Source organism: Tenebrio molitor, chromosome 6 (genome assembly GCF_963966145.1).
Source record: "Tenebrio molitor chromosome 6, icTenMoli1.1, whole genome shotgun sequence".
NCBI classification, from domain to species: Eukaryota; Metazoa; Arthropoda; class Insecta; order Coleoptera; family Tenebrionidae; genus Tenebrio; species Tenebrio molitor.
Window position 1 is genome coordinate 9,138,466 of NC_091051.1, and position 18,753 is coordinate 9,157,218.

Genomic DNA, 18,753 nt, shown 5'->3' on the forward strand with positions numbered 1-18,753 from the left:
ACGTAACTAACATTCAAAATTGTGAAAAGCTAAGAATTCAAAGGTAAAGTTTCAAATGTCAGATTATTTTCGCGCCAAATTCAATTCGGTGTGAAGCCAACATAACAAGTCCCATTACACTAACTAGTAGCTAGTAACCTTTCGAATTATAGGTTCGTTATTATCCTTTTTTGTGGAATGAGATGAAATGACTTACAAATAAACACGTTAAATACATTTGAAGTATAGAGAGATGTAATATTTAAATGAAAAAGTGTATAAAAATTTGGATAGCATTTTCAGTTGGCAGCATGATAGGGAACAAACCGTCTTTAAATCAATTATCCATAAAGTCTAAAATCGAAGACGACAGCGCGAAGAAATGTGCCTAACGCGGTGCAGCTTATTAAATGGGTCCGACAGAGAAGGTAGATGGTATACGTAGTAATTTTGAAGTGGAAGGAGGAAAAAGGAATTCTACCAGATGTGAAATGGTTGAATGAATGTGAAATTTCGTTTGAAAATCAATGTTTTTGTATGGTAGACAGCACTAAATCGCAATTAAATCCGTACCCTTGATGTTCACGACTAAACAAATGTGTTTCTGACAATGATTTCGTGACCAGTGAAATGACATTCGTGTGTTACGTTAAAATGGCGATGTGAAGAATAATGGTGGCTATATGAAATTTTCTGGTTTCGGCTCCGACATTATGGAAGACAACTCGTTAAATCATCAAAACGGGGCACAGATCGGCCCACAAACCGTCTCGGTAGCTAATAACAAACAAAACGAAGAAACAAATCCGAAAACACAATATTCTATACCCGGAATATTACATTTTATCCAGCACGAATGGGCTCGGTTCGAATTAGAAAGATCACAATGGGAAGTTGACAGAGCCGAATTACAAGTAAGTTATTCCATGTTGATATTTCCACAACGCCTATTTGTTTTGCAATACGTTGCTTATCGTTGCCTTCATGTCCGTGCAAGCTCAATGGATTGTGAGGAATCTCTTCCCCATTAATTTTATTCGATGCCTTGTCTCACCTAACCCACAATCGTTCAGTAAAATTTGACCAAAATAACGAAGTTCAAAGTCTAGCCAAAGCACAAAAATTGCGGCCAGTGTGATATTAATAATGCAAAGAATTTTATTATCCAAAAATGCGGCTATTTTAAGAAATTGGAAAAAGGTAATGTGGCATTTTTACACCAACAAATTCATTTTGGTCAAGGATTGTAAATTATACTCGAACAAGTGGAGTACGTTTTTAATTTGGGAATAAAAATTAATTGACAAACTTTTAAACGCAAACAATCAGCCAGTTACGAGAAGAGCACTTTGGCAATTTCAGTTAATTTATTTGCTCAAGTTTTAATAAATTTACACCGTTTACGCCTGACAACAAAAACTTCCCCTTTACCTTAAATTTACCCCAAAATTGCCTGTCACACCTAACGTAGACATTTTTTCCTACACATTACGGAAGTCCCACCTCCTAAAATAAACATTAAATAGTCTTAAATAAAAACTAGGAAATTCTTATATTCGCTATAATTTGAGTAACGTGTAATGTCTTTAATAATGTTTAATTGCCTCAAAATTAAGCGTCACGACTTAGAAACTTGGAGGAAAACAGATCTTTTCTACGGAAGTTGTGCGGTTTGCTGTTACGGTGTATAGTTATAGAGATTAGTGAAGACTCAAATGAAAACATAATTACATCACTAATGGATAGTTGGTAGCGTACTTTTGACGCTACAGTTTGCTACAAGTCATAATTTATGTAATGCAGCGGTGTAACGTTTCAGCAGGGCGTTAATAGCGATGCTATAAACTTCCAAACAAGCTGATTGAAATTCCGACAACAAAGATTGTAACAGGTATATAATAATTATTTTAGTGCAACCATGAATAATAGAACTAGTACTGTACAATCCATTAGAGCAGATAAGTCTGGCTGGGGCTCTGTAAATGTTTCAAATTTTATTTAAAGTCGAATTACAAAGGGACACATCATCCTTGGACTCTCCACAAGTTGTACCAACAGGTCACACTTTTATCTAGTTTTCACTCAGCTTGTTTAATTTAAAGACTACGATCAATAATGACAAGTTTTTGAAATATTTTTTGAATGTTCTGTTATGTTAAAAGAGATAATTTCGTAAGTGTAGCAAGAACCACGATTTATTATAAAGCATGGTAACCTATTCATGTCTATAATGTTGTGAAGATAAACAATTCAAATTTAATAATGACTATCACATAAGTTTCAACCACATTGAAATGTCTCGAAACATGTACATATATGTGTTCTAGTTCGATAAAATTTGCTTGGACTGTGACCATTGTTGATTCAATGATGTGTAAACTTACCATCATCACTTTTGTTGAAATTTTAATGTGCATCGAATAGTAATTTTTTTGTTTTGACTCGCAATTTGTATCCTTAAGATTTATCGTAGAAATGAACTTGGTAAATAATTAATTACTGTATAATTAAACATTCTCTTCTTCAGTAACGAAAAACTCATGAATCATATATCGTTGTTACTATTCTTTGGTTTTGTAATAGAGTGTAGAAGTTACACTTATTACAATGCAATAATTGTTGAAGCAAAGTACTTTACATTTTAATTATGGACATATAACTTAATTTTTGTCCAAGATAGTGTCTCTGGTGTTTTATTGAATGATTTTGTGAGTTTTTTGTTTAATTAAAATAGTCTAAATTAAATTACACTATTATTTTATGAATTATTCAATTCACAAAATAAAATTAAATAAATACTACAACTTAAAAATATATAACAGTTCGTAGTCGTTCGTATTGTTTTTTGTTTTAATGGAAAAATGACTACGTTTTTCAACGATTTAATATTATATTTACCTACTTGTCACGTGTGAATTTAAGATCTAATTGTGGTTTGTACGGCTTTGTTGTAAGTGTATAGTTTTCCTAATCGGATAAGATTATGAGGCTTGTGTAAACCTAATTGTCTGTAAATTGTTGTCTGCTACCTGCGAAGTCATTTCATTGGGTTGGAGATTAACCCCTTGGGTCCATGAATTAAAGAACTGATGAAGACACCTCAAATGTGTGCACAGTGGCTGCTTATTCCATTGGGAGTAGTATAAGTTGTAATTTTAAAACAGATAATATTTTTTCATCAATTTTCGTTAAAAAACATTTCATTAATTTAATACACGTAAACTTTTCTAAGAAAAAAAGATTAAAAATAAAATTTCTCGTTTGATTATAAATTATCGTATCTTTCGTTTTATTTGGTTTTTATACCAATCAACATTTAAAAATATGAAAGATGTGTAATGGCAATGGACGATATCTAGCAAAAAACCACGGTTTTTACCTAATATTCATTAACTTCAATTGTCATGCATTAGAATATTTGTACAATTGTTTTATAATTTTTGTTGAATGTACTAAAAGTTTCCTACGTCAAATTGGAGGTGAGTTAACTTTTATCATATCGTCAAATAAGTTCGTGATAGCAGGAGATTACAGTAAACAAGACGAGTCGTCTATAAAGGTGACAAATAGAATTCAATTTATTGTCGAGTGGAACAATCGGATACAGAAGTAACTTTGTCAGACTATCTCACAGTCTGTTGCCCAGCCGTCGAAAACACAAATAACTGGAAAGTACTAAAAGAAATTGCACAACTGGTGACTGCAAATGCACAGTAAATCAATTCCGACAGTTGTTTTTATGAGTAATGCATATAATTCAATCTTTGATATCACCCCACATTTATTGTTTTTGTTGAATTAAATTGAAACAAATATTTCGAATAAATGAAGTGTTGAAATCGTAAGAAGGCGTAAGGAATTCGACGATAAATCCAGTTCATCTTATCTCAGTAAAAATTTTACGATTTCGCTAAAGAGTTGCCTACTAACCATCGCTGTCATAACTGCGGTGATATTTACTTAATGAATAATTGAGATTGAACTAGAGTAAAACCTCCATCTAAATCTTTAAGATACCACTATTGCTATATTCACTGTCGTTTAAGTGAACGACTGTATTAATAAATGAAAATGAAGAATTTGCCAAGTTTCAAATAATAATAAGTCCAAATTTTATTGTCTCTGTATGATTTTAAAAACTTAATAAAATTGTAATGAACTTTGTGTGCACTTTGAAAACTTTCGAGTATTTCGAAAGTATACATTCTCTGATTCATGTTGATCTCTAAATGTGATTTATTGACCAAAGAAATATTTGCATTTTTATGTGTTTAAAATAACTTTCCTTTTGTCAAACTTTAAAAGATAAAAATATTAAAGTTGGTTCTTTTTCGGTGTCATGGCATATAAAGTCCATTCACGTTGGATTTTCCTAGTCAAGGTCAAATAATTCAATATTATGGCGGTGTGATTTTTACTTCAAAAATGCTTTAGCTGTGTATGTCACCAATACGGGCTGATAAAGTAACCAAGTCATTCGTAGACTGTAGAGGTTATGTTATTCGCTGTCAGCAAAGAAACAGTCATTTTTCAAATATTGTTTTTAGAGGATAACAGTAGGTAATAATACATCCATTTTGTTATCATTTGCACTAAAAATAGTGTCAGTTCTTAATCGGTATGATAGGATTAGGAACATACAATAGGTACCTAACTCCTACCTACTGGTGTTGTATTTTTCTGCTTGCGCTGTTGATTAAGTGAAAAAACCCTTAATGACTACAGTGATGACTGATGAGGAACCAGAATAAGTTATAGAAAATGAACCCAATAGAAAATTGTGTGAAGTTTCTTTCATTGGAAGCGATGGAAGTAAGGAATGCATCTAAATGATGGAACAAATTTGGCAATAAAATTTCAGTTATTCAGAAACACTTATACGTTTTGATTGTAGTTGTGACGTTTCAAGAATGTATTGTTACAATTGCACACCACAAAAGAAAGGTGTATTTTGATTTTTAATGATTTTTTTCTAATTTAAGTTTTTTCGATGTACACATTACCTTTAAAATAACGTTGTATTGTTAAAACTGCTCAATAAAGGTCGTAAATAGATTATAATCATGTTAATACATACAATACATTAAATATTAAAGGATTCTGACTAATTAATTTTCGAACTGAAGCTATTTTTTCTTGAGTCCGTATTAGCTTGCGGGTTTCGTCACATTACGTCAGTTGTGGAAGGTTAACGCAATTTTAAAATTAACCTTTTTTCTTTTCGCCATGGTAAAATCACCCAGGAATAGAATTTTATTTAAAAATCTGTGACTTTATTTCACACGTCAAACTAACATTCAAAATTAAAGACGTCAAATCGCTCTCAATCGCTCTATCACGAATAAAACACGATAATGTAAAATTTACTAGGAAAGGAGACGCAGGCTTGCAACGTGACAACAATTTGGCAGAGAAAATCCAACGTGAATGGACTTTACTATCCATTCACTAAACTCCCGCACTGTCAAAGTGTGTCAAAGTGTTTGCAAGTTGCCGCACTGCCGTTCTGAGACTACTAATTTTTACTTTAACGTTGGCGCAAAAATTGGAAATTTCAAATTTGAAGTTACGTTTAATAAATTCGCTTCCTTTCGTTCAAAGTATTACTTACACGAAGTGGGTAAACAAGAAGAACATGAAACGTAAAAGAATACTGTTAACGGCTATAGAGAAGCACGGTATTGTTAATTATTGTTTCCAAAGAAGAGAATTAACTCCATTAACATAACCAAACTTTTCTTGTTGACGTTTTTATAACTAGATTTTGTGTACAGGCAACTGAAAATGTATGTCACCATAGGTACACTCCAAAAAAAAGTAAAAAATTTGACACTGACAGTGCGGGAGTTTCATAAACGGATAAAAGGTACAGGGTGATTCCAAGTTTTACCAATTTTTTGAAACCATGGTAACAAATGTGTAAAGTTGTGTTTTTATTGAGCCATTTTTAACAAATGACAGGTGAATGGAATAGTCATTGAAAAATTATGTAAATTAATGTAGCGGTTATTGAATGAAAACAAAATCTTTACCTGTTTCATTAAAAATTTTGAAATGTTTACAGACTGTTCTACAGTGATACACAATCATTCCTGAATTTTTTGAGAATTTTAAATTGATTAGAAGTGGGTGTTTTCGCTCGGGCGGTAAAACTTCACTCACCCGGTATTTATACAGTGAGCGTCATCAAAAGTTTGAAGTAATGGTACATACAGGGTGGTCCAACACTTACCATTTTTGCGATTACGCGGTTTCTAATTATCGAAAAAAATTTACGCTTGGCTAGGATTCACATTCTGGAGCTATAAGCCTGTCCTATTATTTTATTTATTATCAATTGGATTTCGCGTCAAGAGGCGATAAAGTGAAATTCATCAAAATTCAAAAAAAAAATTTTTAATCAAAAAGGTTCAAACTAATACAGAAAACAGAAATCTGAAAATAAAAAAAATTAAAACGCATCACATTGCCGATTTACTCGTATTTGCAATTAAAGAAGGTGTCGCACAACTGACAGGAATTTATGACGCAGTTACACTAAGTGCCTAATCACAAACCAAACCAGAAGTAAGATTTACAATACCCCATTGCCAAACTGCAGGTACTTACCCTGTGAGGGCCGAACTCGATTATTTTACGCCTAGCAATTTCGGCAAACATTCTGAAGAAATTTTCAAATAAATTGCGTAATGAAGTTTAAATTATTCAATATTCAGTTTTCTAAAATATCTGTTTTTCATTTAAAGAAAAATCCTTTACTTGCTGCGAATCGTTTCTATCATAAACTGGAATTTCACCAATATTGACCTGAAAAATGGTTTCGGGGGAGCCGACAGCCCTGCGTCAAAATGATTTATTGTGGGGTCATCACATTACGAGCTGTCCTATTCAGCTCTACCATAAACGGTCTTGGATTCCAGCTTTCTTTAACTTGATATTTGATCGCAATTTTCACTATTACCTAATTATAATTCAAAGTCGGAAGTGGATCAATCAAAAAGGTGAGGAGTTCTGTAACTAGTAGAGAAAAAAAAGCTTTCAATATTTGGACCAATTTGATATTAAATCGCTATAAAGTTAGCTCCATCACAAAAATTTAATTGAAAAAAATTGATCATGCTCAATCATAGAATATTAATTGTAGATTCTGCCTACAGAGTTTCAGAATTTTTGGACAATTATTAAACGTGTAATCACAAAAATGGTAAGTGTTGGACCACTCTGTATACAGGGTGTATCTAAGATGCGTGTGTTAATTTTAACACGTAACAGAGCATGTTAAATGAAACGTACAGTCGCGGACAGAAAAAAGTAGGCAAAACATTTTGGAAAACTTTTGCGAATTTTGCAAAATGTTATAGGAAAAAGTTTCATACGTAAGTTGTCGAGTTCTTCTGGTTAAAATTAACACAGGTATTTTAGATACATTAGGTATATTCCTACTCCTTCAACTTTTGGAAAAAAAACTCGACTAGATCAATTTCCTTTTTGTGAAGTAAATATTTTCTGATAATTTTTCTTATTTCAGTCTCTTTCCGTTTCCACGCAATCATGTCATTACGTTTTTTTGATTAAAAGATACCCTTAATCTTTTTTACATACATATTTGGATAAGTTATTTAATTCTTAATTTAACATCTATAATTATGTATACCGGGTGTTATGCAAGTCCAAGTCCGTGTAATAAATTTAATCACCAATAGAACTCTTTAAAATAAACATTTTTTACATATTGATCTTTTTTTAATCGAATATTTTTTTTACATTTTTCTAACCCCTAATTTGACACTCCGCTCATGGGACAATCATCAATTGAAACGAAAAAGTGAAAATGTATGCGGTAAAAACTTCACAGTTTTTTGAAGAAAGAACTATCGCTATTTAATACTAACAGTTTTTACTGTTTTTCATTGGAGTATTTTATGGAGTACCTACGAGTACATAATTTTTTTCGTGCTTCGTTATCAATGGATGTGTAAACACATGAGCGGGTATGAATTTTAAGGTTCAAATTATATTTAATTTTAACTTTGTTTTGAAGAATTTGCGGAAAAGATGATAAACAAAAAAAAATGTTTATTTTAACGACTCCTGTTGGTGGTTAAATTTATTACGTGGACTTCCATAAATAAATATAAATAATTCATTAAAATTGGATTTTCACCACGACCCTGTTTGTACTTTTACAAATCGACAACTCAGGTACCATAAGTGCAAAGGTGGTACAGAGGCATTAATTAGAATTTAAAGTTGGGAGCTGCTATTAAAACAAAGCGCGCGATGACGTCATAGCACGAAAAAAGGCGGAAATGTTAAAATGATCGGAAAATGTTTCTTAAAAAAAATTGCTTGTTCGAGTTTTTTTCGAAAAGATAGGCGAGAAAGGAATTGCATATTTTCATTATTCTTAACTTTTAACGCTCATTGTATGTGGGATATTAATTTCGTCATAGACATTACACCATTACACTTCCCTTCAATTAAAATTTGTCTTAATTTAATCACAAATTAAATAATATAAAAAACAATGATGTTTTAAGTATCAGGTTTTAGTATTTTTTTTTATTGATTTCTAACTCGTAATTAATGTTTGTATGTAAGTTCTTCAGCTTATTTAATGAAAACGGTCCCAGCTTAATAGCTTCATTATAAGAAAATGGAAAAAATTAGGTGTTGTCAATAAGTAAGCAATGAATCATAAACCGCGAAGTAATACGTTGTTATGATGACACGTCGGATACATTAGATCTAAATCAATGGTTAAATCTTGTGTAACAATGGCTAAAACCTTCCCTATGGTGCATATGTATTTACAGAACTGATTTAGTTTTTATAAAATTTTATAAAATCACTTCTTCTGGCAAGTAGTGTCATATACTTCGTAACTGTTATCTCGTATTAGAAACATTCCCAAATCAGTTTTTAAGTACAGTTCAACGGCAGACAGGAAGATGAGTTTATATTCTTCGGCGTAAAATTCTAAAGCAATGAATTTTAATTTATGGATGAAAACTCTAAGCCAAAAGACGTTAAAACAAAATTAACACTCAGTTCAAAATGTTTATGGAAGTATCAAAATTGTAAACCTGTTTTTTAGGGTTTCTGTATAATAAATTCTTCTAACTTGCAAAATCGGGAAATTGTAACGAATTTAATTTTCCTCGTCTACAGTTAACACTGCCGTGTTTCACATTATGTACTTCCAAATACAAAATAACTTTAACACGATGAACATTGGAGTAGAATGGAAAAAATTTCGAGAGATTCTTGTTTAACTTTTGATTTTGTACCCTCAGATACACGATGATCTTCATTCTGATATTATTGCCACTCTTCTCATTTGTACTAAATTACAATGCCAGACAATTTATTAGTCAAAGATACGTGAATGGAATAATGTATAGTGGCGTTGTTAAAATAATTATTATATGCTTTATTGTCTAGAAATTGTTTGCCTTTCGTTATTATGAAGAAGCTTTTAGATGCTTGTTGCTTAAGAAAACAAGTTTTCTTTGTATGGAAATTTTAAACAAAATCGCTGTTTAATAATGAAAACATCCGCCCGGGAAATTACAACATGATGATCTTATACTAGCTGATTTTAACATTACCCATATCCTCAGGCTTTTTCAAAATTTCAAAACAAATGAGTGGCAAAGCAAATAGTCTAAGTGTAATCTCTAATGCATTTGTTTAGTAATTGACGATAAAAAAACAGTTTTTCATTGTGCAGTAAATTGTAGACATTTTTTCCGAACGGAAACTCCTAATTTTTATTTTATCTAGAAATAAATTTAAAATTTTGCATCTTAAAATGTTATACACAAGTTTCAGGACTTTTAACGCTTTCATCTTTGACAATGTGTTAATTAAATTTTACTCAACACAAATCTTTTTACTTATAGTACTTCTGTTTTACATAATACGAAAAGTATAAAACTCATCTTTCGTCGTTAAACAGAACGAATAAATTTGGTAATTATTATCAGTTAATTAGACTTAACAAAATTACCTTACAGTGATAAGAGAGCTATTAATATTTTATTTTTTATTATTTTCAACCACTTCGTAGAAAATACAATTTTTGGTTAGATATAATTTAGTTCGAAAGATATAACCCGAGAAACTCGGCAAATATTTTTCCTTGAAAATGTTGGTCCCCAAATTTGTTTTTTTATGGAATCGATATGATCGATCACGTTTAGATAAGCTAATTGTGTGTAATGAGTATGTTTGTAATTGAATGGAAGAATTATGTTAGGCGCCGATTACAATCGTGAAAACCTGTCAGGAGTTGTAATTTTATTAAATATAATTCCCTGCGTTGGCAGTTGCTCTTTATGCATTGTATTTTCAGGCTCGGATCGCTTTTCTTCAAGGCGAAAGGAAAGGCCAGGAAAATCTCAAGAACGATTTAGTTCGACGCATAAAAATGTTAGAATATGCTCTGAAGCAGGAACGAGGGAAATTTCATAAATTAAAATATGGCACAGAACTGCAACAAGGTGACATGAAACCTCCCATCATAGATGAAGCCTGCGAGTCTCAGATGGATATAGATCAGTCGTACGTCGCCGTATCTAATTCGACATGGAAACAGGGCCGACAATTACTTAGGCAGTATTTACAAGAAATCGGGTATACAGATAGAATTATCGATGTCAGATCGACACGTGTGAGGGCACTATTGGGTTTGAATAACAACACCGAACCTGAAGAAAATCACAATGGGAGTTCTGTTAACGGCAACGAATCCAATAAACGCGCCAGCGAAACACAGGGTAAGGTTTCATAACAGCAAGGTTGTATAATTTGTTATTTTCTATTAAAATTAGCAACTGAAATCCATTGGAAATTGCACTTTTTCAATATTCACAGTATCGTATTAAGTGATTACAGATATCTTATCTCATCATGTAATTGCTTATGTAGAATAATTTCTTGCCGATATCAAGTGCAAAGCTTATTTGCTGCAGTGTTCTGATATTAAAATGACGGAGTTTTTTTTTAATATCAGGTAGAAGAACACCGGCCAAAAAGCCTCAACCTAGCTCGCTAGCCGAAGCGATGATGTTGGACACCGAGGCTGCAGTCATGGCGAACTTGGATTTCCTGTCCAATGCAGATGTTGATATGGAAGACGATGACGACATGAGTGACGACGTCGATATTGAACCTACCGATGAACTGGACGACGATGTGAAAGTAGTCAAACGAAAAGGTAATTTGCATCGCTTTTGTCCCGTCCCGTTTGTTTACGATTTTATTTTTTTTGTTAGGAAAACTGGACAGTTTAGGTGATGATGTAGACGCCGAAGCTATGGAAGTTTTAAATGAGCTCAATCTGTTGTCTGAATCAGGAGAGAGACAAGAATTTAAGAATGAACATAGCGAGTGGAAAAAAGGTGGGTGATTTTTGTGCAGGTTCATGTTTCTTTTAACAAATTCTCGTCGTTACGTATAAATTAACGTAAAGCAATCCTAAGTATTCTCGAAACATATCAAAGGGAGGAGATTCGGATATGAAAATGTTGAAAATAAATATTTCAAATTTAAATTATCGTTCGCATTACCGTTGTACAAAGTGTCTCGTTCGATTTTGATTCAGGGATTACTTTATATGAAAGTTTCCTTTAAGGAAGTTCTGCGTAACAGGACTGACATACGTGTGGCGCACGTTGAATTATTGAAATATTGATTATCATATTTAACGTGTAGGAAGAGTTTGATTTTTAGTTTAATACGATGCTTTAATAAATATTTTTCGAAAAAAGAATCAGATTTTTACCTGTAAAGCTTGTTTGACACGATACTAAATTTTTGAGAAAATTTACTAGTAAATGAGAGAGGACCAATGAACGATCAGGATCTGACAAGACAGACTATGATCCTGATCGTTCATTGGTCCTGTCGAGGGTCTCTCTCATTTTCTAACAAATTTACTACGAAATTTAGCATCGTGTCAAACAAGCTTAAGAAACGAAAAAGTAAATTCGCTTTGGTAAAATTTATCAAAATATAAATACATAAACAGTTTTCTTAAAACTGTCAATCTGTTGATTACTTATTGTAAAAAAAAAACATTACATATATATATTTTTTTTAAATGATTATTTGTTTAAAATAATATTTCACCAAGGGCCATCTAATTATTTATTAATCTATCGCATTAAAACTTACTCTTAATAGTAGAAAATGTATAAAACTTTGTAATTTCCAATAGATACACTAGATAGTTGATTTCGACAATCTGTATTGAGTATAATCGAATCTTTTTTTATAGTACCTATATTATAAAAGTGTTTGTATATGTCGTGTAAGTTCCCCAATCTTCTAATAAATTTTTTTACAAGTGTCGTTATTTTCATTGGATTTGCAATTATGTAGGTACATTCGTTTCACCTTGTAATTTATTTTTACATATATTTTTTCTTTTTGGAAAGTAAATATATAATATTGATGTAATGTTAGAAATAAAGTGATGTGTGATAATCTATTAAATGTGTCACATTAATTATTTGAAAATTTTCTCCGTGGATAATAGGCGTTACACAACAAATAGTGAAACTGTCTCGACAGTTGTATGCATTCATACCTAGAGAATGATGACATGACAGTTTTCCACTGCTCTGTTTCTAAAACAAAACAACGAAGAAATTGTTCGTTTGCAAATTTTCACATTCTGCCTCTCAAATGTGTGACAGTTTGTTAACTTGGTTTAGGTGGTAGACAGGAGGTACCGATGATACTTTGAAACAATGAACCTTTTTTAATACCAATAACAATTACTTGTGTGGGAGATGCAGTTTATTAGTCATTCTGCAACGTTAAGAATTTGTCAGACATCTATTAACATGTGATGTTTTCAGGTTTCCAAAGCGGGGTGCCGAAGAGACCGCTCGGCTTAAACGACGATGATAACATCGATTCGGCATTAGGTCTAGGTGAATTAGCTCAGCTCACGGTTAACAATGATGCCGAGACCACGTACGACATAGCCAGTAGTAAAGAGGCATTTAGGAAAACGTGGAACGCCAAATACACGCTTAGGAGTCATTTTGACGGCGTTAGAGCATTAGCTTTCCATCCGAACGAACCCGTGCTCATCACAGCCAGCGAGGACCACACTTTGAAGCTGTGGAATCTACAGAAAACGGTGCCCGCCAAGAAATCGGCGTCTCTGGACGTCGAACCTTTGTATACTTTCAGGTAAGTTAAAAAATCCACCGCAGAAACATGCTAACAGTTATGAAACGTGCAGGAGTCACACTGGACCAGTGCTTTGTTTGGCGATTTCCGGAAGTGGCGAGCACTGCTACTCCGGTGGCTTAGACGGTGTGATAAACTGTTGGAACATACCCAATTCCAACATAGATCCTTACGATTTGTTTGAACCCGACGTTTTAAACACAGCATTGCAAGGACATTCTGATGCCGTTTGGGGGCTGTCTGTTTTAAATTCCAAACAGCACTTGCTATCCTGTTCAGCCGATGGGACAGTCAAGATGTGGGCACCGCACAGCAAGGTTTGTGTTTCGCCAATCGTCGATAATGTCGATTGTATTTTTTGTTTGTTCAGGTTCAATTGTTAAACACATTCACATCTGAACAGGATGGGATACCTTCTAGTGTAGATTTTGTCAGAGACGAACCAAATCGTATTGTGGCAGCATTTGCCAGTTCTCACTGTATAGTTTTTGATTCTGAAACTGCCAAGCCGATCATGCGGCTCGAATCCAGTCAAGAAAGTGTTAATCTTAATAATAAGCAGATAAATAAAATAGTTTGCCATCCGACTTTGCCGTTGACGATCACAGCACACGAGGACAGACACGTCAGATTCTGGGATAATCACACGGGAAAAATGGTCCATTCGATGGTTGCTCACTTGGATGCGGTCACGAGTTTGGCTGTAGATCCCAATGGATTGTATTTGTTATCAGGTATTGTTCATCAGCTTTTAATTATCAATTTAACGGAAACTTTTTCGCTAAAATTTGGTTTTTCAAAGTTGAATTAATTCATTTAGATCAACTATCTTTGGGTTCAAACCTGCACACTCAACTGCATCTCGATAATGTGAGGTGATTATAGAAGACAGTGATGGTTCAGGTTTGAATTGCAGGAGGTGTATTTACTACTGTCACTGTTTCAGGCTCACACGACTGTTCGATAAGGTTGTGGCACTTGGACAATAAAACGTGTGTCCAAGAGATAACTGCACACAGAAAGAAGTTCCACGAAAGCATTCTTGACGTCGCTTTCCATCCAACAAGACCATACATTGCTAGTGCGGGCGCAGATGGACTGGCTAAAGTGTTTGTGTGAAGTATAATTGGTAAAGAAATAAATTAAAAGGCATCACTTCAGCGTTAAATGAATTCTGTCAATCAATAATTTCACTGGCTTTACTATTTGTGTAGGTTAGGTGTACATAATGGTATTTCCGAATTGTTTGTATATATATTCAAAAATTTCGCTTACACAGACTGCTTTTTATTGTTTTTTTTAATGTACATATTATGTTTTTGTGTTTATTTATTTAATATTTTTCCATTACTTATATCTCGTAGGCACAAACCTAACTAGGTAAATAATGAATTAAAACAGTGATGAACGAAACTAATTGTTATGTACATTTCTCCTACACTTTGAGCATATTTCCGCTCATTGTGAAAGATGTTTGATGTCAGACTAGCGATTAATGAAAACAGTTAACGAAGAACGGTTTTGTTGAATCGTTAGTTGTAGGATAGTAATTGTTACAGACTGTAAGTTAATAAATTTTACTAGAAATCGCCACTTTCGTTGGAGAACTTTTTATTCAATTTCTAAAATTAAATATCGTGCCGTAATCGTGGTGCAATCTATGCTATGACAGCAGCTCTATATTGATAGGATTAATTGTTAAGATGGTGCAGAATAGTCGAATTGATTTTGACGTCGTGAGATGAACAACTGATGGGCGAAACAGACGTTTCAATTCTGACTCGGTAATTTTACGAGTTTTTACAGATGTGTCATGTATGAGACTTTCGTGATGCATGGCCAAGTGCAGGTGTAACAGCCTGATACTCTAGTATAATTGATTGATTGTCACATTAAACCACCGAAGTTTTGGAGCAATATTCCCAAAGTGTAAGGTAATACATTTTTATCCTCAATTTTTGTGATAATTAAGATTCAATTCCAATTTGATATTAAAATTGTCAGAATTTAACAGGATGAAGTTATCGGAGAACATTCGTTCCGTGGATATTATAGTTATACAACTTTTATATTAGTATTAATAATATATATAATTTTGTTTTATTATTTAAAACGAGTATAATTTATCACATGTATTTTAAGTTTAATATAGTCCTCAATACATATAGCTAAAGAAACGTAACGTTAGAGTAGCAGTTAACAATAGTAAGTGATAATAAATATAATTGTGAATGTATAAAAATGTATTTAAATTATATTATAGGGTAATATTTACAAAACTGGTCTCTCTATTAGTTTTCATTTGATTTTTCTAAAGTCAATAATGTATATATTAGCCGTAGCTGTAATCAGTTTTTGGTTTTGATAGCGAAATGTTCGTGTTTACGTGAAGTGTAATTTTTATAGCCAATACTATTTATTTTGTATACAAGTCTAAACTATTTTAAATGCTTCAAGGCAGTATGATCGATGTTGACTATTGTTTCTCCAACATTGTACAAACTCATGGGATCTATCTATACCTATAAACCATCATCTTGTTCTATTTTATAACGAAATTTCATGTTTGCTATGTAAAAATGACCTATATGGTTTATAAAACTTTTTTAAACTGGCTACAAACGGTATCGTTAAAGAAACCATGGAATCATGAGATATGAAGAGTGTATGACTTAATGTATAAAACAATAAATTGTAAATATTACAACTGTGTTTTCATATCCGATAATTCATCGACATTGTGCTAAACCAAAACACGCATCAAAGTTCACTCGTATTTTTTGTTATTAATTTACTATAGTTATGTTGGCAGTTTCATTTAACTGCGTAATCAACAAGTAATAAAGCGTAGATTGTTTGGATAACCATCAAATGGATCTCCAAATGTTTCATTAATGACTAATAATTTACATTTGGGTTTATTAATCAACCTTTGTCTTAATATGATATACAGGATGTTTTCGAAGTTGAAGCGTTCCTTTTAACATGTGATAGTATGCGTTGTTCTAAAGAGTTTTAGCCAAAATCACCTTAGTAAAATGTGTACGGCCATGAAGATACATACAATAAGTTAATTTTTTTGAAACAGGTCCTACTCAAATTTGCGCTGATTTGTTTGAAATTAGAATTGACTTAAAAAAATCAAATGAGCATGGACGTTAATCAAAAATACTGTCAGAGTTTGTCATCTAATTAGTCGGAATGGCTTTATCGTTACGAAAATAATGAGCTCACAAATATGTTGCTAATGTATGGGCAACGTTATCACGTTATTAGAATGCAGCTGCGGCGTCCAGAGAGTACGCAGAGCAATCTCCAGAAAGACACCATCCTGGGATTCCTGGGCCACGTCAGTTATTAATCTACGATTCTACGGGGTGATCAAGAAGGACTGTTTAAGTTGGTAACATTGGATCGTGTTTTAAATCGTATAACAGGAGTAACTTCCGGTTGTTGGTGGCTTGTCGTTATTAATGATAATGATATACCTATATCAGATATTTGTCAAATAAACCAATAAAACATATCCAGTTGCAGTGTTATAAATAACCGAATTAAAAAATTTTCTTAATTGTACTACCAACTTAAACAGTCCTTCTTGATCACCCGGTAGTACGGTCGGTGGACAAATAAAACTGGGACACTTAAAATTTAATCTATGTAAATCAGACCATTAAATTGTCAATATATTTGTCAGTATCTATAGAATATGTCATACGAAAGTTAACCTATTTGTGACAAAGCCGTATTTAAACGATGCAAATTTGTAAATTTTGACTTATGTGATTGTCATTTTTGTCCCAGTTTTATTTGTCCATCGACTGTACCACTCTAGTACAGTCGCGATCAATAAATTTTGGACACTAGTGTCATCGTGCTGTCATACATTCTAAAACGACCTTTATGTATTAATAACCTTAATTTTTATTGTGTCAATTTTGAAAATGTGAATGTCAGATTTACCGACAAAACATTCAAGAAGTTTTAAAAATCAGACAAATGGAATAGAACGAGATTTTAAATAGAAAATAAATAAATAAAAACTATAAACTTAATATTTTGTCATCGCTCATATTGACAAATTGTAGATAAATTTGACAACAATGTCATCATTCATGTGTGACAATTTCAATAAAGCAATATTTAGAGTAATTTTTTTATATGACAGAAAAATGATGTCCAAAATTTAATGAGCGCAATAGTACAGCGGAGAAATAGACACGACCGGACTCAAAATTTTAGAAATAAAAAATATACAGTCAATTATATCCGTTAATACAAACATTTTACTAAGAAGATTTAGTTAAGAATAATGTATAGTAAAGTCCATTCACGTTGGATTTTCCTCTCAAGAATTATGTAATCATGTTTTGTAAATAATGACATGCAGCTAACCAACATAATGTGATTTAGCAATGCTCAATCCAACCTATACGGTGTTTACCTACATTATTGTTTTGACCGGTATTCTTCCGGAAGATGACAAGGGGTAAGTAACTCTTTGTGAATTATTTCATTTATTCGAAAGAAAAAGTTACACCATACACGACAATGTAAATATGTCGCTAAAGGAACATTCGACTGACAAAACTAAAGATTCAAAACTTTCCTAGTCGTATTTAACAACCCGGCAAACTATGAAGATAAAACCGGAGCGTCTATAGAGTTCAAAAGTTCACCTCCAACTCGCTAAGATTCCCGAATTGTTGATCAATTTTAGAACAACGATTTCAATTTCAAATCAATTTTTTTCAAATAATACATTTTTTTCCCAAAATAGTTCTTTAAATGTTAGTTTACGTAAGAAATGGTGCCGCACAATTCTCACTTACGTAAGTAATTTTTATCCCGGCGAAAAATTGTACCTACGCAACTTTAGTGCTAAAGATGACATAAACACAAAACGTATAATTTTATTAAAAAAAATTAATTTGAAATTATTATGGACTTCATGAATTAAAACTTATAATAACAATAATCCCGACTACACATCATGGAGTTGATGTATTCTAAAATGTTAGATATTATACAGGTGTTCCAAAAAAAAAAGACGAGTCCATAGCTCCCTTGTTTATCGGAGGATTTTAATTATCTATACACCAAATTAAATGGTTGTTAATAGGCTACAAAACAGCTTAATAAATTCACGTATAGCTTCAAGGGCTTTAAGACTAAACTGTCAAAATATTTTTTTTCCAATGGGATTACATACTTTTTTTTAGTAATTCTGATAAGAGATTTTAATTCTGAAAACACCAATTGATCACAAGTATAACTTCACATAAAAAAATAACACTAACTTTTGAAACAAATGACGAGCAGTAAGCGAAAAGTTATCAAAATGCATTGCGTTACAATGTAATAACCAAATTAAGGTAGCTGGAAAAACAAATGACAAATAATAACATGTGGGATTGCGCAGATATGCCGCCAATGTTTAGCGCAAAATGGAACATAGACGATAGTAGCGTTTTTTTACATTTTTTTTCTGAATTTTTGGTATTTAAGTGTATACTTGTGATGCATTGTTGTTTTCAGTATAAAAATCTCTCAGAATTACTAAAA

General features: G+C 32.5%; 1 protein-coding gene across 1 annotated transcript; it reads left to right on the forward strand.

Annotated features, from left to right (window-relative positions):
- Positions 1 to 385: 385 nt before the first annotated feature.
- On the forward strand, positions 386 to 14,781 carry Cka (Connector of kinase to AP-1). Its single transcript, XM_069050224.1, has 8 exons — positions 386 to 893; positions 10,337 to 10,760; positions 10,997 to 11,200; positions 11,259 to 11,384; positions 12,849 to 13,188; positions 13,241 to 13,505; positions 13,559 to 13,922; positions 14,135 to 14,781. Exons 1-8 carry the CDS (start codon positions 663 to 665, stop codon positions 14,305 to 14,307), a joined length of 2,127 nt encoding a protein of 708 aa, XP_068906325.1. The 5' UTR covers positions 386 to 662; the 3' UTR covers positions 14,308 to 14,781.
- Positions 14,782 to 18,753: the final 3,972 nt, after the last annotated feature.

Coding starts and splice junctions, on each gene's coding strand:
- Cka (XM_069050224.1), top strand. CDS start 663: ATGAAATTTTCTGGTTTCGGCTCCGACATTATGGAAGACAACTCGTTA. Junction 10,761..10,996: donor ACGCGCCAGCGAAACACAGG/GTAAGGTTTCAT, acceptor TTTTAATATCAG/GTAGAAGAACACCGGCCAAA. Junction 11,201..11,258: donor GAAAGTAGTCAAACGAAAAG/GTAATTTGCATC, acceptor TTTTTTTGTTAG/GAAAACTGGACAGTTTAGGT.